The sequence below is a fragment of the Diplotaxodon limnothrissa genome, linkage group LG2 (assembly GCF_057381915.1).
Source record: "Diplotaxodon limnothrissa isolate DT_005_m linkage group LG2, D_limnothrissa_male_GT1.1, whole genome shotgun sequence".
NCBI lineage: Eukaryota > Metazoa > Chordata > Actinopteri > Cichliformes > Cichlidae > Diplotaxodon > Diplotaxodon limnothrissa.
In genome coordinates this window covers 10610630-10634482 of record NC_140597.1, presented here as the reverse complement: position 1 = coordinate 10634482, position 23853 = coordinate 10610630, and the positions used below count along the sequence as shown (strand labels likewise).

Genomic DNA, 23853 nt, shown 5'->3' with positions numbered 1-23853 from the left:
AGAGCTGCAAAGCTAAATGAATCAACCTGCATGTCTTGTGAAAAGAAAAGCAGAAGAGGCAGGAGGAGAGTGATGGAAGAGAGGAGCAGCTCAGCTCTCTGCAGCGATCAGTCGCAGCATAGGCGAGCAGTGTGCTGGATTTAATGTGAGCTTTCTTCCCTTTTTGTCTCTGCTTGTTTTGTTTGTTCCACTGGCGCACACACTTGGAGACCTTGTGTGACAAAGCAAGGTCATCGGCAGGATTACAGCCGTCGGACGCTGCTCTTATTGGACCGTTTGGAGCTGCAGCAGCAGCGGAAGAAGAAGAAAACCTTAGCCATAGGGTAATCTTCAAAATAAAGTTTAAGCCATCAGTTATTCTGCGTGTTTTGTAATGACACTGTTTTTGTTGTAAAGTGGGTCCGACAGTCTGAACTCATGAATTCTCCTTTGTTTCATATGTAGGTTTGCAGACTGACACACGAGCGTGAACAAAGACTGAATCTCTGCTGCTGAATCGTTAATCCCAAACAAGGCCTGAGCCTCTTCATTCACTGTCAGCAGAGCAACAATACAACAGCCCCCTCCACCCCCAGAATGTCTAAACACGCACACACACTCACTTCTAAAAACACTGTAAATCATCAACTACAGCATGCCCCAGCTTTATTAGGTGCTGAGTTTTCACAATGTTGCTCTCCTAATGGGATTTTTACCATCAATCTGAACATGTAATCTAGTTACACTGGCTGTAAGGGTCACATTTTGAATGACTCTTTGACTTTTCATTTTTAACATGGCCTGTAAGTGTGATATAGACTCTCTGCTGCAGGAAGCATGCTATATTTGCAACCTGTTGCCCTTCATTTTATTAAAACAACCAAATGAAGCCCAGCTGTGAAGTTACGGCATCTCAAAATGCCTCATTCTGTTGAGGAAATCTGAACGCATTCAGATGGTGATGCACAAAAATCGGGTTATAATCGGCTGCTAACTCATATGTAGTCAGTAAATGTTTTTTCTTTTTAATCCAGTAACAAATTGAAGCAATTTCCCCGTCTCCTTCATTAGATCATCAAACAGTGACAGAGCTGAATGTAACGAGAGTCACAAACTGCAGTGTGCTTGGATTGTGAGATAAGAAAGAGACAAAGTGCAGGACGGACAGTTTCCAAAAAAGAAGAGCCAGACATAAATCTGATAAGCAAAGATTCAAAGACACGAGGAAGCCAGAAACACTACCGTATCCCTGTAGTGTACCCCAATGATAGGTGACAATCCATAAGTAAAAACCATGTTTTTTACATTATTTTTAAATATTTTAAACCATTAAACCCCTCCCACATTCTTGTAAACCCTCTCTGCACTCTTAAACACTTTTGAGACACATCCTTATGAAAAGTTATCATCCAAGTCAAGAGCCTCGACCAGGTTTCTGCTCATCACTGATTCAGATGAACCGTGGCTTTAGTTTTTGTTCGCGCTCCTGCCACCCATGCACATACCCAACGGCCCCATCTTTGCCACAATACCCTCCCGGGGAGCTCTGCTTTACCCTCAAACTCTGTTATCTGTAACTGTCACATACAGAGTAGCCCAAAGCTTTCAGTTGTTGATCAGACACAAGTGAAATGTGAAAATGGTGCATGATACTCTGCCATTCGTACTTCCTGAAAAGGCTGCAGCTGGAAAGTGATGAATGTTTGCAGATATCCAGAACTTCCTTCGCATGATCTGGATCACGATACCAAGCGCCCCCCTTCTCTCTTCCAATCTGGTGGCTTGAGCACCTCGTCTGACACATCTTTTCCCAGCAGGTCAGTCACCTCTGAGCGTGGGGACACAAAACACAAACCCTGGAGTCAAAAGGGTGTCGAGAGAGACAGAAAGAAAGGAGAGAATTCCTCCTCAGTCCAGAGATAAGAGCCCTTTGTTATCTCCGTGTTGCCTCACAGGAAGCTTTTGTGAACGGACTCAGAGGTGATATTAACTCTCTGAGCTAGGATCACTTCTCTCTCCAGACACTGTGCCATTAATCCAGAATCACAGAGAAAGATCTGGAATAAGAGCGAGCCGAGTGCAACCAAATCCGGTGGTTCACTTCTGAGTTCAGGAAACACATGAGCCCCGAATGCCTTTAACCTTTTTATTAGTTACACCTGTGAGTTTGATAGTGCAGCAGGTAATGAAAAATCATCTGCTAACACAAACTAAAAGGCTTCATTCCTGTTTACGATTAAATCTCATTGCTAAATATTTCAGTCCAGCACCGGATGCACTCAGTAATTAGCTTACTTCATGGTGATTGATAATCTATCCACTAAATAAATAATTTCAACAGATTAAACTACAAAATGTTTGTATTCTGCTGTAGATTTCTCAGTGCTTAAATAGTTTGCTAGATTTCTTAATACATTTTTTAATGCTAGACTTATTGATTAATAAAAAATACAAAATTCTTGATAGATTCAATTGACTGATTTATTAAAAAACTTCATAGACTCCTTGATCAATACACTTAAATAGATTTCTTCATAGGTGATTTTACAACAGGTTTTTTAACTAGCTTGATTTGACAATAGATCCCTTCATGCATCTTGATAGACATCTCGATCTTGATAGATTTCTTCATCGCCTTCTCGGTCGATTTCTTGATAATTAAACTTTTTGATGAACTAATTGATCAACTGGTTTCTTTGTGTGTTTATTCTTTATTTGATATTTGATAAATCAGTCTACCTATATATAAATGGATGCTTTTATATGTTAACTCTCTGAAGGTCAGTTTTTTATACTGATCCCTAAGTTTCAGTTTTTTTAAACTTTACACCTCATTCTTCTACCTGTATTGAGAACAAACCTTTTCCATTTTCAATTCTCAAAGCATTTTTTCGTCATATGAACAAAGCTTTTGCCCCAAATTAACTGTAAATTACCAGTTTGACATGTTAAAGCCCGGGAGAGGAAAACTGATAAACCAAGCAGGTGTTTTACCACCAACGAGGTCTCTGCAGAAATGTGCTGTGGTTTAAAGAGATGAGGGGACTTTCTGGAAGCTAAATCAGCTTCACTCTGCTCAGCAGCAGCTTTAATGAATCCTTCTGGGATCCTTTCACACTTGTAAAGGAGCCGGTGGGAGCGAGGAGGTTTTAACAAGCTCTGTTTGTTCAAGAAGGAGGCTCCGGCGTGATGATCTGCTCTCAGCTCGGAGATAATACCGAGGGCAAACGGCACACAGAAAGGACCGGCCTGATTGGGAGTGAAGAGCTGTTAATGAGATGGAGGCTGCTGGTGGAGAGTCGGCGTATTGTGCTGAAGGGTGGTCCGAGGACACGGAGCCGGGTTCAAGAGGCCAAGACCGTCTCACTGAGAAACCATTTTTTTTATGACCAGGAAAAACTGAACAGGTTCTACAGCAGAGACAAAGAGTAGCATCACGTCGAAGCAAAACTCTGATGGCTTAAAGAACATTTTCAAAGTCATGCTCCTCAGACGGCAAACAGCTGAGGTCACTGACGAGCTTCAGGTGCTTGGACAACTGATGGAATCAAAGAAAGAAAGACATTTACCAGAAAACCAAATAACATTAAGATAAGAAATGATTCAGGTTTACGTATATTTGATCTTCATTTAGCTCATTCTTGGAGGATTTTTGAAATCACAGAAATCTGGTGTGTAGCAGACGAGAACATGAAGAAAAATAAAGACAAATAAACCTCAAATCCATCAGAAAGCAAAGACACTGCTGATGAACTTTAAGCACTCGCACTGATCCTACTTTTAAAGACAGTGAATACATTATAATTACATTCTAAATATGTTGTTATATAACGGAGGAGTGGCCTCTTTGGCTGACAGCTGGATGGTCACGCAAGCGGCTGTAGCTGCTTGGCTTCAACTAAGCCAATTGGAGTCCCTGAACTGGACCTCTGAACCGTGTTTGTGCTGTTGGAGCCTTTTGATGCGATTATCTGACCAATAATGTGCCTGCTGGGCAGTTAATTGTACAAATAAACGTTTAAGAAGTCTGGGCTCCAGTTTTGGTGAAATTCCAGGATTTTACTTGGAGGTTACTCAGCACTTAGCATGGTGTAAAATGGTAACGCTAAGGCTAAAAATATAGAAAAATAGTGGATGGTGTTATGGTGGCTACATAGGTATTCAAATGACTACTTTTGGGGATATTTTCACAGTTTTCCTTTCTCACATGTGACACACAGCACAGAAAGTCTGTAGCTGTCACAGTTTTGGGTTCTTTGGTAGAGTTTATAGAGAAATTTATTTAGATTTTAGATTTTAATTAATATTCTTTCTCGTGTTTCCTTGTTCATTTTTTCCTGGTACCTCTGGTATTTCCCTGTTTGCCTCCCACTATTTTCCATATTTCTGCCTTTTACCCCTCCACCACCTCCAGCTTGATTTTCTCACCACTTGCTTTGGTGAGTGAAATTCTAGGATTTTATTTGGATGTTACTGACGCTTAGTAACAGCATCACTCCACCCTTGCATCACTTCTGACAACAAAAATCTTACATGGTGATGTCACAAGCTCCATAGTCAAGGGTTCTGAATGTGAAGTGTCCATCTTTGATATACAGTCTGTGGGAACAGTGCACCTACTTTTTCTGGTTCTGGTTGAAATTTTGAGTTATGGATGGCAAAAACATGGGGTTTTTTTTCAGAGGTGGAAACAAGTTTCCATACTTTTCTCCCATATAAGAGTAGAGCAGAAGGTCCGGTAGCGCTTCTCCATCTTCAGTGAACCTGCTGCAAACTCTGCTGAACCTGTGAACGCAGCCGGGTGTGGACGTGAAGACGAAGCAGATTCAGTTTCAGTTTTGGCTGCAGTCTGACGCCTCAGGATGTTTCAGGGTTCACTGGACTGGATCTCTCTCTCTCTCTCTCTCTCACACACACATACACACACACACACACACACACACACACACACACACACGAGTGCAGGATCTCCATCCTTATGAGGTCTTTCCATTGACTGGGCTCAGTCCTGAGGCCCCCCCCCACGTATGTGTGTGTTTGAATTAATGTGCGCGTGAGCGAAGTGTGTTTGTGCAGATGCTTTTTCATTCAGGCTGGCAGTGAGAATGAACTTAATCCTCTAAGCTCTTGTCGGGGCTTGTCCTCGTTCTCTTCAATAAAGCAAGAAGAGAAAAAAAAACTAAAGCAGTGAAACTTTAAAAACAAAATCCCCAAAACATTTCCACAACTTTCTGAGTTACAGGCTGTTTACTGAAGGCGTGAAAGAAGACTCGAAAAGGAAATGTTGCACCTTCAGTAGCACTGAACTTAAAGTTATGGATGTCCACAAAGTCCTGTTTGGCAGCCATCTTGGAACAAATCCAGGAGGTTATTTTGAAGCCTCATTTTAAATGCAAGCAAGTTAAGTGCAAAGTGGTTCATACTTATAGTAATAACACTCTAACACCTTGTAAAGGCTGTAACCCTGTTACTGCTGGTTTGGTTAGAAAGAGATCAGCTTTTGCTTTAATGCAAATGTAATTTCATCTCTTTGGACTCTTCTGGAGAAAAATAAACCACTACCATCCTCCCTGAACCCAAACAAGACCTGCTGGAGTCTGAGCAGAGCCAGGAAAACTGGTCCAGAGAGGTGCAGAAGTGGCGGTTCCTCTGCAACCCCCATCATAGGGGCAGACCGTGTTTGTCCAGTACTAATCGTCTGGTAACTTCAGCATACACTAAAATCTAAAGATCAAATTAATGTTTTACCTGTTTTATTTTTGTATTTGCCCAAATACACAATGTCTTCCGATCCTACAACTTTAAATCTAGGAGAAACAGTGCAGATTTTAACTCTTTTGGTCCTCAAAAACAAAGGCATTATCACTTTTAGGTTCTTAGGAGGTACATTTAACTAACTACCTGCGGGGATAGAAATGTGTAGCACATGTGTGCCTGTGTTTCTGAGACCTGTTAGCTGATTTCCAGGATCTGATTAGAAGGGAAAACTAATGAAGCACACTGTCAGTAAAAATTTCACACATTCATTCATTAAATATGTTCTTCCTCACTTTTGGAGAAAAGACACAAAGCTTTGAATTTTTACCTACATTTATAAACCAGGATCATCTTCAAGAGCTAAAATGTCAGTCCTGAAAATGACACGCATACATCTCAAGGCTAAAAAAATGATGGAAAAATGATTTGAGGTAAAAAACTCTAAATTAACGTTGTTACTGTTGAAATTACTGAAAGTGTGGTGGAAACATTTATTGTATGGTTTCATTAAATTTACTACTCAGCTGACTGTGAGGGGGTCTGGTGGGTGGCACCGAGTTCTGATGGACCACCATTGGTTTCCCAACATGTCCTTACTCTGTTTTAGTCTCGTAAAAGCTGAAACTCAGTCTGTCTGTGTTTGACATTTGAAATGAAAAGCCTGTAAACGTGCGTTCCAGCCTCCTGACTTTGCTGACACTCGGTCATCATACTTGCTCTTGGACTTGTGTTGAACTCGACTGAGGTGGTCTGATCAGACACAGCGCTGCTCTTCGCTGCAGCTGTCCACACATCACAGACAAAGTCAGGAGTGTTTCTACCTCATCCAGCTGCCTCACAGTGTGTGTGTGTGTCACCTCAGGGCATTTTGTCACTTAAGAGTGGGACATTTGGCTGATCGGTTTTCCTCCCCCTGAAGTGCACGCTTCAAAGGCCGGATGAGCAGATTAGAGGTCAGGATGGGCTCAGGACTAACTGATTTAGGAAGGTTTAGGCTTCAGTCCGAAATCCATCCTCTTTGTTTGGCCTCATCGCCCCGCCGGCTCTGTTCCTGTTGGCAGCTTCTTCTCGCCTCTTTAATTCGTTTTTCTCTGCTTCAGTAAGCTACAGGGGCCTACACGGGACAATAATTGATCCTCATGTTCGCATGAGATCAGTAAATACATGCAGCGAAGCCCAGAGGACACAGGTAACCAATACAGGAGACTTTTCCTGCCCTGCAGAGAGAAAGTTGATTTCTTCAGTTTTACTTCTTGTTGGGGTTTTTGTTTTTACTGTGAAGATTTTAGATGTTTGACTTTTAATTCTCATACTCCTGTTTAAAGTACTGAGGTTGTTATTCTTGCACCTGTGGACAGGATCGTCTGTTGTTCTGGAGAAGCAAACCTAAAGACGCTCTGCAGAGAAACGTAAAAGTCTGCTGCCACCTGTTGTTCACTCAGAGCATCGCATCCTGTAATATCTCTTACAGGGAGATGTCATGGTTTCACAACATATAAATAACCGTTAATACAAAACAGTTATCACTAAATGGTTGTATGTTTAGTTTAGTTTCCAGAATGAGTTTTAGTTCAGTTTTTATTTGTTTCTTTATTTGTTTTATTTGTTTGTTACGAGTTTAAGTGTTCTGTAAAAACATTTGAGACAACGTAAAATCCCATTCTTAAAAATCCTTACATTTTCTTTTTTCTATTTTATTTAAGTTAATTGAAGATTTTCACACTGTTTTATAATAATGGGTTGTATTTATATAGCACTTTTCAGGACCCTCAAAGCGCTTTACAATTCCACTATTCATTCACTCTCACATTGGTGGAGGCTACAGTTGTAGCCACAGCTGCCCAGGGGCAGACTGACAGAAGTGAGGCTGCCATATCACGCCATCAGCCAACACCAGTAGGCTGTAGGTGAAGTGTCTTGCCCAAGGACACAATGACCAAGACAGACAGAGTTGGGGATCAAACCGGCAACCTTCCGGTTACAAGATGAGCATCCCAAGCCCCTGAACCATGGTCGCCCTTAGTGCAATTTTAAATTACTTTTCATCCATTCATCCATTCGCTACCGCTTATCCTTTTCAGGGTCGCGGGGGGTGCTGGAGCCAATCCCAGCTGTCATGGGGCGAGAGGCGGGGTACACCCTGGACAGGTCGCCAGTCTGTTGCAGGGCTAACACACAAGGACAGACAACCATTCATACTCACATTCACTCGCACATTCACACCTAGTGGCAATTTGGATTATCCAATTAACCTGTCCCCACAAGCTGCATGTCTTTGGATGGTGGGAGGAAGCCGGAGTACCCGGAGGGAACCCACACAAACACGGGGAGAACATGCAAACTCCACACAGAAAGACCCCGGCCTGATGGTGGAATTGAACTCAGGACCTTCTTGCTGTGCGGCAACAGTGCTAACCACCGTGCCACCGTGCTGCCGAATTACTTTTCATTTGTTAGAAAATCAGGTAATTCCATCATAACTACAAAAGCACAGGAGATAGCTCTATTAAAAACTACAGCCAAACTTATTTGAAGCAAATCCAAATGATCCATGCCCTTCAAGTAGTTGGAAAACATTCTTGCATGCAAAGGTTGTTTGATCAATATGATCTGTCCAGAATATTATACAGAACATGTGAATATCTCTGGTGTTTCTCTGTTTCACAATAATAATAAGATTTGCATGTATCTAGAAAAGGGTGGAGTGCCCCAAGTGGAGAAGTTTAAGAATCTCAGGGTCTTGTTCACAAGTGACGGGAGAAGGGAGCGGGAGATCAACAGACAGATTGGTGCAGCGGCTGCAGTGAGGCAGACGCTGTACCGGTCTGTTATGGTGAAGAGAGAGCAGAGTGTAAAAGCAAAGCTCTCAATTTACCAGTTGATCTACGTCCCTACCCTCACCTATGGTCACGAGCTGTGGGTAGTGACCAAAAGAATGAGATCACGGATACAAGAGGCAGAAATGGCTTCCTCCAAAGGATGGCTAGCCTCTCCCTTAGAGATAGGGTGAGTTCAGCCATCCGGGAGGGGCTCAGAGTAGAGCCGCTGCTCCTTCACATCGAAAGGAGCCAGTTGAGGTGGTTCAGGCATCTGACAAGGATGACTCCTGGGTGAAGTGTTCCGGGCATGTCCCACAGGACACGGTGGAGAGCATCTCTCGGCTGGCCTGGGAACGCCTTGGTGTTCCCCCAGACAAACTGAAGGAGGTGGCCGGGAAGAAGGAGGTCTGCGCTTCTCTGCTTAGGCTGCTGTCCCCACGACCTGGCCCCGCATAAGCAGACGAAGATGGATGGATGAAAATATGACTCAGAGCTAAAAGATAATCCTCGTGTAAAAAGGAGACCCATCATATGCTCTGACTTGTTTTGAGCTGCCATATATCTCACATGTTGATATGAGCATAGAACATTTACCTGAAAATGCACTTTCTGAAGTTTTCTTCAGTAAATCATCAGAAAATAGATCAAACATCTGGAGTACAGAGTACAGAAAAAGTGAGCATTTTGTCTTGGAATGAATGCAAAATTTACTTTCTTGCTGATTTTTAATAAAAAATAATTGTGTTTTCATGTAAAATGAAGATAAAGGTAAAATTTTGTATGTCTTCATTAAATTTCTAATGCTACTGAAACAAAATTGTAGTTTGTTACTCTTGATTTTCCTGATGTAGGTGTGTTAATGTGGCGCTGTTCAGACTGAAATCAGAATCCTGTCTCAGAGTGATGCTGCAAAACCAGCTCATGCATCACTTGGACTACAGTAATTAGTTTTATGACAAAGGCAGTAAAATGCATGAGGGAGGACGTGACAAAGAACAGAGCGAGACACAGACGGAGACTAGAGCAGAATGGACGCACCTGGGAGCACAGCTGAACACAACTAACTGATGAGATAGGGGAGGCAGAGCTGAACATCACACACACGAGCCGAGGGATTGTAAAAAGTAGCACACACACACTGAGGCGTGTGAACTTGACACAGGGACCGACAACAAACAGACATGACAGACAAAGGTATGACACACAGAGAAATGATCCCGGGAACACAACTGACTTCCAAAAGAGATGCTGATGACAAGACAGAGACGAGACAAGAACTAGAAATGTGAATAACCAAATTATTCTTCCCACTGATTCTTCATGGCCACACTGGTGCTGGTGCTTTAATTCCAGGTCCAGCAGACTGAAAAGTGTGCCACCGCTTTTATTCTTCAACACAACACACTAAAACTTTGGCTGTGAATGATGAAGGTGGAGTGATCTGAATGTGGGGCTCGGACATGGACAGAAGTCATGGATAGTTAGTTATGGACTCCCTCCTCTGTGCCCTCTGTAGAACAGAATGAGCTGCTCATGCATCCTTCATCCATCATCATCAAAACCAAATAGAAACAAATCATCTAACAGCTTCCATGCAGAGGAGAAGAGCTGTTTATGCTTAAGGCTCATATCTAAGAAAACACACTTACAATGAAGAACAAAATAAATTCATGCAGCTTTGGTGCAGATGAGATCACTTCTCACTTTGTCACAGGTCTTTATACAGACAAACTAAAAACATCTCCTGATTCAGTAGCTTGTAGGACCTCCTTTAAAACCAGCAGATTGAAAGGAGATCACAGGTGTCTCAGTTACTGCCAGAACTGGATCCTGATTCCAGACTATTTTATTTTATCATTCACATATTTGTTTCTTAAGTTTTCTTGTGTTCCATAAAATTATGCCTGGCTCCCCATCCTCTACTGGGAAAATGGGATCTAGATAAGACTGCTTTGTGGATGCGATCCCCCACACTGTTGTTTTTCCTGCTGCCAGCAGATGGAGACAAACTTTAACTTCATGTTCTCTGTTTTTAGTCAGGCTTAGTTTCTGTAGTGGAAATAATAAGTGTGATTATATGCTATGACTATGACATGTATGCACATATGATTCGTTCGGTAAAATAAATTAAACAGTGTTCATGTTGTACCTCTCTCCTAACCCACTCCATACTTACTGGTGATTTGAACAAAATTTTTTAAAATTGGATTCATTGCTCCATCAGACCCGTTGCCACTGATCTTCAGATGAGTTTGTTGTGGAATTTGACATACTGCAGCCCCTTCTCCCTTTTCCCTTTCATTAAGAATGACTTCCTGACAGCCTGATGAGACTTCAGTGATCAGTAGATGGATTACCTGAAGGTCAAGATGCTTCTCTCAAGTCCTGTGTCAATCTTTTTAAAGACACACTGCACACCATGCTGAGATATGCCAGTGTAACAGGGCGGCCCTTAGCGGCTGGAAACACAGTGAGATGGACCAATAAATATAGTAAGGGTGTCCTCTTCCTTACAGCCAGCTAATAGTTTTTTAGGATTCGCCTTGTCGTTTCAAAAATACAATTTTATGCTGTCAAACTGTCTAATCTTTGATATTTTTCATAGATGTAACCAAAGGAATGGAACAAATGATATATTTTATGACAGGCTGCCTAAAGACACAGTTTAAAATTAGCTCTTTGCTAAGTTGTGTGTAGACACAACACTGATTCATTTCGTTATCTGCCTTTTTTATGTTTGAATGACTCATAGGTGAGCATTGAAGTTGCTTATAAACAAACCAAAAACATTGCTCTAAAATGGTCTAGTACAGGAGGTGTACTGAAAATGAATGAAAGAGGAGCCAATGTCCAAAGAAAAGCATTGACAGTTCTTCAGAAAGTATGAAGAAATACTGCTCAAGAAGGTCTGGACGCTTGGAAGCAAAAAATAAAAAAATGATGGGCGGCTTAAAACTTTTTAAACAGTTCTGTAATTAGTGAAGTTAAAAAAGTGAAATAAAATATTTCAAGTGCAAGTGTTCCTAAAAAGTTCCTCGTCTAGCTATTAAGTAGCGTGAATTCTTTTGATGTTACAAAAGTACACATTATTTTGAAGATCACAGGAACTTTTCCAAAACTGGTCTTATTTTGAAATGTCTTACCGGAAGTTACGTCTTCGCTCCGTGTTGTTGGGCCGTGGCGCTGAAAGGAGCGCTCCCAGCCGCAGGGGTGGATGGCAAGGAGCCGGAAGAAAGAGAAGTCAGAATAAAAGGACGTAAAGCAGAAAAGAAGAAGAAGACTAGGAGGAGGAGAGGAACGAGGAGAGGGAGAAGTCCAGAAGAGGAGAAGAAGTGAGGAGCTGGTGGAGTGACTCAGTGTGATTTCTTTAACAGCTGCAGCGGCTGTCAGTCAAACACGAACAGACCCGCCAGGTGGGCTCAGGCCCCGCCCCTTCAGGTAAACCCTCAACTGTTTCTGCTGTTACAGAAGTCCTTAAATATCAAAGTAATAATAAGTAATCAAAGTAACAGTGGAGTTCCGCTGAGTGGAAAAATTACTTTAATGTGTGTGTAAGTATGAGCGGGAGTAGACACGTGTAGAGACTTTGTACTGAGAGGAAGGACGATTTAAAAGTATTTTTTACAGTTTTGTATGAAGTACTGCAGTAATTACCAGTGAGTGTGTGTGTGTGTGTGTGTGTGTGTGTGTGTGTGTGTGTGTGTGTGTGTGTGTGTGTGTTTGTGTGAGAGAGAGAGAGAGAGAGAGAGAGAGAGAGAATGGGATCAGTGAGCATAAGCAGCTTTCCTAAAAGCATGAAGTATTTGCTCACTTCCTATCAGGCTGCCGGTGTTGTGCTGCATTCTGTGACCGGATCAACTGCGTTCCTGCCTGCTGCTCATGTTTCCATCACTTCATGCTCAAAAAGCAAAGTCAGTGATGCTCTTCATCAGTCAGAGATCCACCTCCAAAACGAACAAGAAAAACACATCTGATTTCAGTTATGACGAGCTGTTTGTACTAACGTCATAAAACAAAAAGTCTTTCTAGAAGACAAATGAAACAAATGTCCCGAAGTCAGAGCCAGTGTTGTGTCAAAAAGTGATTGTCTGCCAAAAACTGATTGTTTGTATTTAAACTGCTATAAATAACTTGTTGGTCTATAATATGTGAAACATATGTCAAATGTATCCCTCATGAATGATATCAAGTCATCTTAAGCAACAAACAACATTCCTGTAACAAGGTAGAAGCCGCAATCAGTTTTTGGCAGTGACTTTTTTGTATCCTTTATTTATGCAGTTAAAAAAAAATTCTTGTTGACTTTAAAAAAATCTCTTTCAAGAGTAATCGGGCCAAGGGGACAGCTGAAATTGCAACAAATGCAAAAATAGTTCTGTAAACATATTTTAAGTGGACAAAAGGGAGCTGATTGATTATAATGTAAGTACAATAACACAGGTATTTTTTTTAATTTTATATACACCCCTTTGTAATACCTGTTCACCAAAGTCTATTTAGCAACATATATAATGATATTACACATAAAAAAAAAAACACACGGAAACATTGGAAATCAGTTTTTGGCACAACACCTGTCTGCAGAGCATCTCAGTTGAGCATGGCTAAAAACCAGTAAACAGGCAGAATTATATTAATAAATCAACCAGCAGAGGGTGCTCTATAGGTTGGCTAAGTTTGTAGTTTTGCATTAAATTAGACAAGAGCCACTAGCACTTCTTCCTGGTGCCTTACAGTGGTTGCTAGAGGTTGCTGGCCGTTTTGGGGTGATATTGGTTGCAAACAGGGTGCTGCACCAGAAAAACTCCTTTTAATTGCTGTGGTTACTAGGAAGTTGCCATAGTCACCCATATTTTGCGTGCAAGGTTGCCACTTGTCTGCAAACACTCACTAACTAACCACTAGCAGTAGTGCAAACCAAACAGGAAACAGATAACTTTCAAAGTAAAGGTTGGGCCTCATTGCCAGACACATTCCACAAGACATGAATGACTTTTACTTTGAAGGCACAGTCTTTGTTTTAACTAACTTAGCTAGCAGCTGTCAAATGTTTGCAAACAAGATGGCATCTTCCACCCAAACTACAGGCAACTGCAGCAATCTGTCAGCAACCAAAGCAGTTTCACCTTGCAACAGCAACTTTCTGCAACCACTTGTAAATCAATCAGAGAATATTGATTTTTCCTTTGCAGCCTGGGATTGCCATGGCGTAACTGTTCACGCTGATGGATAAACATCATATACATGACTTCCACACAGAGAGGTGACAGTGTCTGTTGTTTCTGTTAGATGAAATAACATGGAGTCACTCATAAATATCTCACAGTTGTAAGTCATTACCAAAGGATAGAGCAACAGGAGTAAAATAAGCTTAATGAGTAGTAGGCTCAAACTGTCATAAACCTCTGACGTGCTTGAGGGTTTGGCTTTGGGTTGGGCCTTCGGGGGCAGTGCAGTGAGCTGTGAGAATGCCAAAACTTTTCCAAGTCAAACAAACATTTAGATAACAAGACATATTGGCCAAAGCTGCTGCCGCAAACATGAATCATTTCATGCTCACTCAGATGACAAGCAGTATGCTGTGGGACCGACACGGTGAACTCTAAAAGCGGTCACACCTGCAGCGGAGCAGCCCCAACTGAAACAAGTCACATGCAGACCATCGCTTGTTTTTTCTTCAGCACTTAAAATGCTTGCATTACGTTCCTGGAAGCAGCGCTTAGGCTTTTAAATCAGCACTGTCTCAGCTTTTCCAGTTAGCACGCTCTGAACACACACCAATACTTAAATAGCATGAGAGGAAATACAGGCATGAGACACACCACTGCTGAAAGGAATTTGTCCTAGGTGAAGAATTTCCCATGAACGTCTTCTTTAGCATTGCTTGGATCCTTTCCCCCCCTGTTGAACACTTAATTTGATTTCAAGCAATTTTCTTTTCTCACCCTTTAGTGTCATGCAGATCTAACCTTTTCAGCTTTCTTACTCTTCCTGCCAGTCTAATATTAGCCTGGTAGTTTCATCTGGAACTGGATCCAAAACCTGACATGTACAAAACAGCATTGAGGGAAAAGCTCCCCCCAGAAGCTAAATGTCTTTTAAAATGGCCACAGAGCACTCTTGCTTTAAATCTGTGGTTTTTAAGGGTTTCCAACCCATCTCACACTTTAGTGTTAGCCATTGTCCCATGATGACGATTGCATCAAGCACACTCTGAATCAGCGCAGTTAGATCAGTTTCCGTACAATGACCCACAAAATCCCAAGCAGGTGTTCATAAACAGCTGACACTAAGTGTGACAACACAATAGAATTTGTTTTAAAAAAAGATCTTCAGTCTGTCACAGTGATTCTCAGAAAGTTATGATAAAAAACAAACACACTATTCTGAAGCATTTTAAAAATATTACACATTAAACAAAGTGAAGTAACTTAAATGAATGGTAAGTCAACAAAAGTGAAAGTTGGGAGAATCAGGATTGTGAGAGGTGCAAGGAAGAAAAACAAAGAACTAACTCAGAGCAAGTACTAGCAACAGCTTTATAGACTGGAAAACCCAGTCAGCCCTGCCCTCCAGGTAGCTGAAACACCTACAGAGGAAAGGGAAGGCATTAAATGATGGGATCGGTCAGACTAAATTAAAGGAAAGGAAAATCTCCGAACTTAGTGCTTCTTTGAATGAATTCAAGTCTCTGGAGTGTGAATCAGCGCTGACACCAAATGCCGAACCACTGCTTACACAAACTAAATGTCAAATACCTCGAACTGGAAGCACATGCTCTACAAACACTGTCAGACAAAGGCAGAATGTGGGGAACCTTTACCATCTTCCCCTTTCAGCTGTTTGAATAAAATGAGTCTAGTAGTCAATAGAAAATTAAAGGGCAGCTGGTTTTCCTATCTGAAACCCGTTTAACTGAAAGCCAACAGTCCATACAGGACGCGGCCTCCTTCCAAACTCATTGAAGGCTGTCTGGAAAAATCCATGAATATAACAGCAGTCAGTAACATGCATGATCTGCACAGCACAGGTCTGCAGTTAAGCTGAACTGGATATTCCACAAATACGTGTGGGCTGACCTGCCACATGAGAAGGTCATGCCACGCTTACCAGTCAAGAGCCGCTACTCTAGTTTGGCTTTCCCCCTTCATATCTGTGTGTATAGAGATGCAGAGATATGGATTGTCATTTAGATGTTTTGCTTCCCTGGACCTGAACCACTTCCTGTAATTAGGTCCCATTACTTTAGAACTCATCAGATTTGTGCTTATTTTGGTGCTTTTCTTCAGTAGAAGAAGGATTCAGGTCCTCCACTGCGGGAAAAAAACACTAAAACGTGTTTTTAGAGCTTCACGCATCATGGTGCTCTGCTCCTGGACCACCAACGGGTGAATAAAGAGTCGAACACACATTTTAGACTATATACAAACACGTGACTTCAGTAAAAGAAGAAAGAATGGAAAAATAATTATTTACAGGTTTGGTCCTATTTGATTTTTATTTCTCAGTAGAGAAAAAACTTTTAGCATTCTCAGCTGAATTTTAAAATGATGATCCACAGACTGTATACCTTCATATACATATACAGTAGGCACTATACTGTACATTAAGACACTGACTACGCTTGCCATTGCACGCACAACAAAATCCACACCCAAAGCAAAGCTGATGTTTCTCTAAACAGGAAAATGTTCAACTGTCAGCCCAGCACTTAGAAATAACAATACAACTCTCTTTTTTTCTGTCCGCTTGCAGCACGCTCTTACTATTTATGGATTCTTTTCTCTTTAAATGGTTTTTAGTTTTACAAATTAAAGCATGAACTTCGAAATAGAACCAATAGAATTTCATCACCAACCCCAGGGCTTTAAAAAAAGACAGAAAAAAAATGCAGTTCTTCTAATGTCCACTAGAGGCTACAGCATAGACTCCCATGTTATTCTTGATTACAGCGTGCTTCAAAAGGGGTGTGGCCTCTTTGGCTGACCTGCAGAAAGGCTGTATCCCAATTCAGGGTCTGCAGCCTTAAAGGCCGCATTTTAAGGCCAATTACGTCACCGCGACGCGATGAAGGCTGTCCCAATTCGAAGGCTGCTCGAAATGCGTCCCTTAAATGAGATACAGCCATAGTTCACAGAAGTGGCTGCAGCTGCTAGCTGTCTGCTAGGCTTCACCTCAGCTAATTGGAGACCTCAGGGCCATGTTTGTGCTGTTAGAGCCTTTTGTTGTCATTTTAATAATTATTATTATTATCTAGCCAACAATATGGCTGCTGTGTGCGTAATCGTACTAACAGACCATTCAGTAAGTCCATTTCTAAACTTAAACTTTTATTTAGATGTTACTGTGCAGTAATTAGCAGGTATGTGTCTGTGTGATGCTGTTGTACTGTTTGTGAATGCAGCTTGACAGTCAAGCTAGCTAGCATAACATAACACTCCACCCTGTCATACAGATATGGTCTATATGCTATCTCTGAGGTTGAAGACAGATACTAAAACTAATGAGTGGCATTAAGGTGGGTATAGTCATCTTTTATTTACAGTCTATATAAGGTAAACACTCAGAAAGTAAGCAAATCAATTTTAAAAAATCATTTAATAAATAAATGAGTTTGAGGAACCTTGGCTGTCCACATGATTTTACTGCATACAGGTGATATTGCATATTTCAACACAAACTGATGTGTATCTGAATGTGTAACTGGTTTACTTTGAATTTGTGTCCCTGCATTTCTTCTCCTGCTGGCTATGTTTTCTTTTTTCCAAATGCAGCCTTTATTTATACTCCTTGTCTGGAAAAAGGCACTTAGTCTGGATTTGAAATTCTCAGAATCCAGTTTGATGGTTTACCGCCAAACGTCTCCTCACAAACATCATTAAACTCAATTTCCTTCCTCCGTCTTTCTTTTTGCAGGATGAATGGAAGCGGCTCAGCAGGAAATCCCAGCTCTGCCTCGTCTTGCTCACTTCCTGCCCACGCTAACGAGGGGACGCTGAAGACAGAGTCTCCGAAGAAGGACCACCAGAGCAGAGAGTCTGCCAGTGTGCCTGGGTCACAGAAGAACCAGAGGCCAGGAGGGAACAAACAGGCTAAAGAGAAAACAGACCGGCGGGATCCTCACACGGAGAAAACCTCAGAAAATACTCCAGAGACAAACAGGCTAAAGGCTAAAGATTCAACTTCTTCAAAAAATGAATCAAAACCAGATCGACCACAACCAGAAAACCTCTTTCCAGACCAAACCGAACTAGATCCTCTTCCTGAATCAACAGATTCTGGTTTGGGGGCAGATCAGAGGAACCTTGGAGATTCTGTCAGACCAAAACATGAACAAGAACCGGGTGACTCTCAGGACTGTCAAAACCACAAAGATCTTTTTTGTGCAGATCAGAAAACTAAAGATGAGAAAAGAAACTCATTTATAACTTTGCTAACAGATGAAAAGGATGTCCAGAATAAGCTCCATATTTCTGAGTCCATAGAGGAGAAAAAACCTGAGAGGCTTCAGCATTTCCAAGATCCTCCTCACCTAAACACCCACAAGTCTCCTCCCCCTTCTCCTGCAGACCAGAAAAGACACTTGGATCCTCCAGCTAAAAGATCCGCCCTGGCTCCACCAGCTCCACCTCTCACCATTGAGGCTTTCTGTGACCAGATGCAGCCCGGCCCTGCAGGTTTTCCTTCCGGGGAGCCCAAACTGTGCGGCTTCCTGATGAAGCAGGGTGGGCCTCTGAGGGCCTGGAAGCAGCGCTGGTTCACTTACGAGGAGAAGAAGAACCAGCTGTTCTACTACCGCACACCAAACGACGTGATGCCGCTCGGGTGGGTGGAGCTCAGCGGTGCCACCTTCACCTACCCACTGAAGTCAGAGCCGGGTACCTTCCAAATTAAGACACCTGAACGGACTTTCATACTGAAGGTAGGAGGCCAAATGTTGCTTAAAGCATTTTTGGATTTGAGTCGCAAGTGTTTGGAGTCTCTTAATCCACCTGCACCCTCTCCAGGCTGTGACCGAGGAGCTGATGCTCTATTGGCTGCAGCAACTACAGGTGAAGCGCTGGCAGCACCGAATGATGTCCATGTGCTCAGACCCAACAAACAACAACAACAACACTGCAGGTGAGAAACCAGCGCGAGCTGCTGCTCGAGCTTCTACATGGAACGCTGAGACATGAACTTAACTGTTTTAAAGTTTCTCCAGGATGTAGTTACAGCGAGCAACAATAAAAGTTTATTTAAAACAAAAGCCCTGAACACTGACAGAAGATCTGCTTCGTCTAATCTTATTTTGAAAATATCAGTAAATTACAGTTTGGTGAGCTTCAACCACCGTCCACTAGAGGCTCCAGCAGACCCCATAGTGCAGGGGTGGGCAACTCCAGGCCTTGAGGGCCGGTGTCCCTGCAGGTTTTAGATGTGTCCTTGAACCAACACAGCTGATTTAAATGGCTAAATTAGCTCCTGCAGTTCTCCAGAGGCCTGGTAATGAACTAATCATGTGATTCAGGTGTGTTGACCCAAGGTGAGATCTAAAACCTGCAGGACACCGGCCCTCGGGGCCTGGAATTGCCCACCCCTGCCATAGTGAGTCACTCCTGAAAGAAAAACATGTTTACAGCCTGATTTTTAAAAAGGGGGCGTATCCGTTTATGACTGCCAGGTGGCTGTAGCTAGTAGTATTCACCTCAGCTAATTGGAGTCCCTGAACTGGACCTGTGGACTGCGTTTGTGCTGTGGGAGCCTTTTTAATGCTAACAGATATTATTAATTTCGTTAACTCATAATTTGCATCATAACTTTCGTCAGGACGAATTTGGCAGCGATCCAATCTGAATCAACTTTTGATTTAGTCTCCTAGTCTGATGATGTTCAGTTGACTAAAACTAGTGATGGGCAGATGAAGCCTCATGAAGCATTGAAGCTTTTCATCCAATTGGTTCACCCCAGCGCAAAGCTTCTTGAAGCTTCATTTGCTCTAGTAGGACACCTACTGGACGTAAAAATATTAGTTGGCATGAATTTGAAGAGTGTGGCCTTTTGCACACAGCCTGTAAATGTCAACAACAAAAGGAGTGTGTAAAACATGTATATTGTATTGATGGCAGTATACTGTGTATATTTATAGTGGCAGTATGGAAAATGATCATTTGGAAATGCTTAAAATGGAAATGATCATTTACTGTGAGGTGAGGTGTGGTTGGGGTGTGGACAGTGGTTGTGCTTTTGTAACGTTGAGGTATGGACAGCTACACACTGAGGCGTCAGTCCTGCCCATATTTTATTCAGTAAAAACTAAATTTTCACTGCTTTTATAACCTTTAGTGGGGAGAACATAGCTAGGATTTAATGATTTAACAAATCTTTTGAATCCTTTGTCCTCCACAATGCTAAATGGCTGGGAGTCCTCAATCACCATGCTAACCAGGTCTTCATCTATTTGAGATTGTTCTCCTGAGGAAAGACAATAAAGACAAAGCACAAATATAAATATCACACACGTAACTTATTACAGCTGTATAATATTGTTATATCATTTAGTAACATTACTGCATGCTATATTATCATGACATTTGATGGCTCACCTGGTCTTGCTCCACAATCGGTGTTCCCCTTATTCTCATGCAAAGCTCTGTTGTGCCTAAGCATGGATGAGGTGTTGTTGTTATATCCCAGCTCCCTGGCACAGAGCAAACACTTCACCTTGTACAAAAGTAAAGACAGCTTAACATATATTGTATTGCACCATCAGTATTATGAAAATACATCTTCTGTAGAAATTTACATACCTTGTTGGCAGGAATAAGATCAAAATGTTCCCACACAGGGGAGGACATCCTCCTCTTCTTAGCTGGCTCCATTCTCTCCTGACTTTCTCTCCTCACTCTCATAAACCTCCAAACTGTCTCCAAACTCTCACTAACTGCAACTCTCCATCAAACACCCACATTTTGAATGAAGTCTGAGGGGTTTATATCGCTGTCATATCTCGCAGCAAAGTTCGAACCACTTCATGAACCAGTCACGTGGTACAGCCGGGCAGCGAGGCTTCGGACGTCATCATTTTCAGCTCCTCCCATAAATGAAGCAAGCCTCGATACGCGCATCGCGGAAACGCTCCCTCCATTACTCGACACAAGCTTCGAAGCCTCGATACAGAACGTCACATCACTAACTAAAACTTAAACTTTCAGCATTTGCTGTCCAAATGAGTTGTGGTCCCAGAAGAAGTCTGATCTCTGTGTCTGTGTGATGCACCTGTACAGTGTATGCCTCTCATCCACACGTGGTCACTTCTAGCTCTATTAATGTTGAGGCTTCAGAATGCAGAAGCTACAAAGCTGTGAGTTTCCCATCTCATTTTTATACCCAGTCTGTGGTTGAAACAGACTTTCAGTCTCTAACTTGCTTTTCCCGTGACTCTCACCAGAAGCTTCTTCAGACCTTTTGTCTTTATCGGCCCTCTCATGTTCATGTTTGGTCTCTCATGTTCAGGAAGTGAGTGACTGCTGTGGTTTATCTTCCTCTTCCTCCTTTGTGTCCCAGCAAGAATTGGGGAATCCTTCCATGAGGCATGGGAGGGGCTCAGACTGACTCACTGTTCCCTGAAAGTCTAAAATTGCGTCAGAATAAAGGATCGAGCGAGTCATTTAGCATGCACTGACTGGTTTTGTTCCTCTTTTCATAGAAATATTTCAGGTTATACTTTTGTCACAGAGAAGAAGCTGCTTTTCCTTTCATTGTGTCTTCATATATGTGGCTGTTTTTCTTTTGTTTAGGTCAGCATGAAGGAGTTTACAGGGTCTCTCTCTGTGCTTCTTACACCCTTATCATCCTAATTAGGACCTGAGTTTGGAGATGGAGATCATCAAAATCCCAGCAGGGCCATTAAAAATTAAGCAGAGGAGCAGGTGGGGAAATTCACCGCTCCCTCCCCACTGAAAGGCACTAAACATGAATCCAGTCTGGTTTTATTTCTCTGTGCATTATGTCGGGATTCACTGATCAGCTTTTAGTTGAACATCCTCTTGTACAGACAGCCTACGGTCAGTTATCCGTCAGTGTTAAGCAGGCAGAGACTAGCTGAAGCTAAGCACAGCATTCCTATGACAGCAGTGGTAAACACAGTCATGCTGTGTTTAGGTGCAATGCTGGACAGCCTCCAACTGACAGATGAGGTTAAAATTGGTGACAGTGTTCACTGACTCAAACTAATTGAAAATATTAAGCACTCTGATGAGCTCTTTCAGCCTTTTGAGTTTCTGTGTTTGATCAAATAAACCATTTTTAAATGGCCTGCATTTGTATAGCGCTTTACTTAGTCCCTAAGGATCCCAAAGCGCTTTACACTACATTCAGTCATTCACCCATTCACACACACATTCACAATGGCAAGCTACATTGTAGCCACAGCTGCCCTGGGGCGCACTGACAGAGGTGAGGCTGCCGGACACTGGCGCCACCAGGCCCTCTGAGATCACCAGTAGGCAACGGATGAAGTGTCTTGCCCAAGGACACAACGACCGAGACTGTCCAAGCCGGGGCTCGAACTGGCAATCTTCCGATTACAAAACGAACTCCCAACTCTTGAGCCACAATCACCCATGGCTTAATCTTAAATTATACTTTTGCGGATGAAGTAAAAAGTGTGATTTTACTTCTGTTGTGTGCCTCTACTGTTGTCTATTAACAAGTAAGCGCATTAGAGGGTTAAAAAGGTTAAAAATTTAATCTTCACTTAGCAAAAATTATGCAAATGTCATTAAATGAAATCATGAATGAAGCTTGTACTAAAAAGTGTTATCAGTCCAAGTACTTCATGTAGCATGCAGTCAAATACTTCACCTCTGAAAATATTTGACTTTTAAGAGGCCATCACGGCTCATTTCACCAAATATTGGTGGTGCTCGATATGCTCTGTGATGTCGCCCTGTGGAGCTGAGGATCATTTCCTGTTATGGTTCAGTTACATCATCATCTGGACAGGAAGCGATTCTGACTGCAGATCAGCTGCATGCGACTGAATGAGAGGAAACCCCCACAGACTAAATATAAACTGGCGAGCAAACACCTGCTGGAAGGAAAAAAAAACAGAGTGGCACAGCTCAGAGCTTCATTCTTTCATTTTTTTATCGTGAGATAAAATTTGTATAAAACAAGCATTGAACCTCCTCTGTTTATCAGTCTGACTACTGGAGCAGCTCACCTGGCTCTCAGGTATTCAGTACATGTCCCAGCTTGTTCAGCACTTTTACGTCTCAGCTCAGCTCACAGAGACGGCTCCATTGTTTGTTTGTTTTTAATTATCCTTCATGTAGGTGTTCAGAGCCTAATCTGACAGCGTGGAGATCTTTCAGTGCCCCCTGCAGGGTCTTTATGACATGGCCTGGAGATCCTCCCAGACTCATCCCAATATATACAGTGAAAATCGCAAAATTTCTTAATTTTTAAAAGAATCATTTTTTAAAATTGTTTTTATCTACGTTTGTGTTGTTTAGGCATCAGAATTACTCAACTACTTCAGTAAATCATTCCTATTATATTATAAAACACCTTTCAGGCACACACATTTCTGGATTATACCTTTTTGTAGCTGTTTCTTTTATTTATAGTCTAAACATTATTTATTACTACAATCTGCAACTCTTTCACAATTTTAGTCTTGCTTTCTACTTTTCTTTAACTTAAACGTATTTTTATTTTTTTGTTTTGTTTTATCACTGTTGTGCATATAATACCTATTTGTCGAGCTATCTTATCCATCTAACTAACTAGCTATCGTTTTATCTATCTAGCAATCTAGCTAACTATCTAGAATTCACATTAATCACATTATTGGACCTCTAGTATGGAAAATTTTAAAAGAAAAAGATAATGGAGGTAGAAGTGCAAATAATTTTACATAAGGGGGACAAAAAATACACTGAACAAAAATATAAATGCAACACTTTTGTTTTTGCTCCAATTTTTCATGAGCTGAACTTAAAGATCTGAAATATTTTCTACATACACAAAGGACCCATTACTATCAAATATTGTTCACAAATCTGTCTAAACTGTGTTAGTGAGAACATCTCGTTTGCTCAGATAATCCATCCCACCTCACAGGTGTGGCATGTCAAGGTGCTGATTAGACAGCATGAATATTGCACAGGTGTGCCTTAGACTGCCCACAATAAAAAGCCACTCTGAAATATGCAGTTTAATCACACAGCACAATGATACAGAAGTCGCAAAACCCGTCAGTATCTGGTGTGGCCACCATTTGTCTCACACAGTGCAACATATAGATGTGTTG

At 41.8% G+C, this 23853-nt stretch overlaps 1 protein-coding gene across 1 annotated transcript in view; it reads left to right on the top strand.

Annotated features, from left to right (window-relative positions):
• Positions 1-12434: 12434 nt before the first annotated feature.
• Positions 12435-23853, top strand: part of LOC146638240 (TBC1 domain family member 2A-like) — a 32504-nt gene continuing 21085 nt past the window's right edge. Inside the window, exons 1-3 of the mRNA XM_085367005.1 lie at positions 12435-12466; positions 17472-18477; positions 18563-18677. Of these exons, the coding sequence (XP_085223131.1) occupies positions 12435-12466; positions 17472-18477; positions 18563-18677 (1153 nt within the window). The remainder of the gene's footprint in view (positions 12467-17471; positions 18478-18562; positions 18678-23853) is intronic.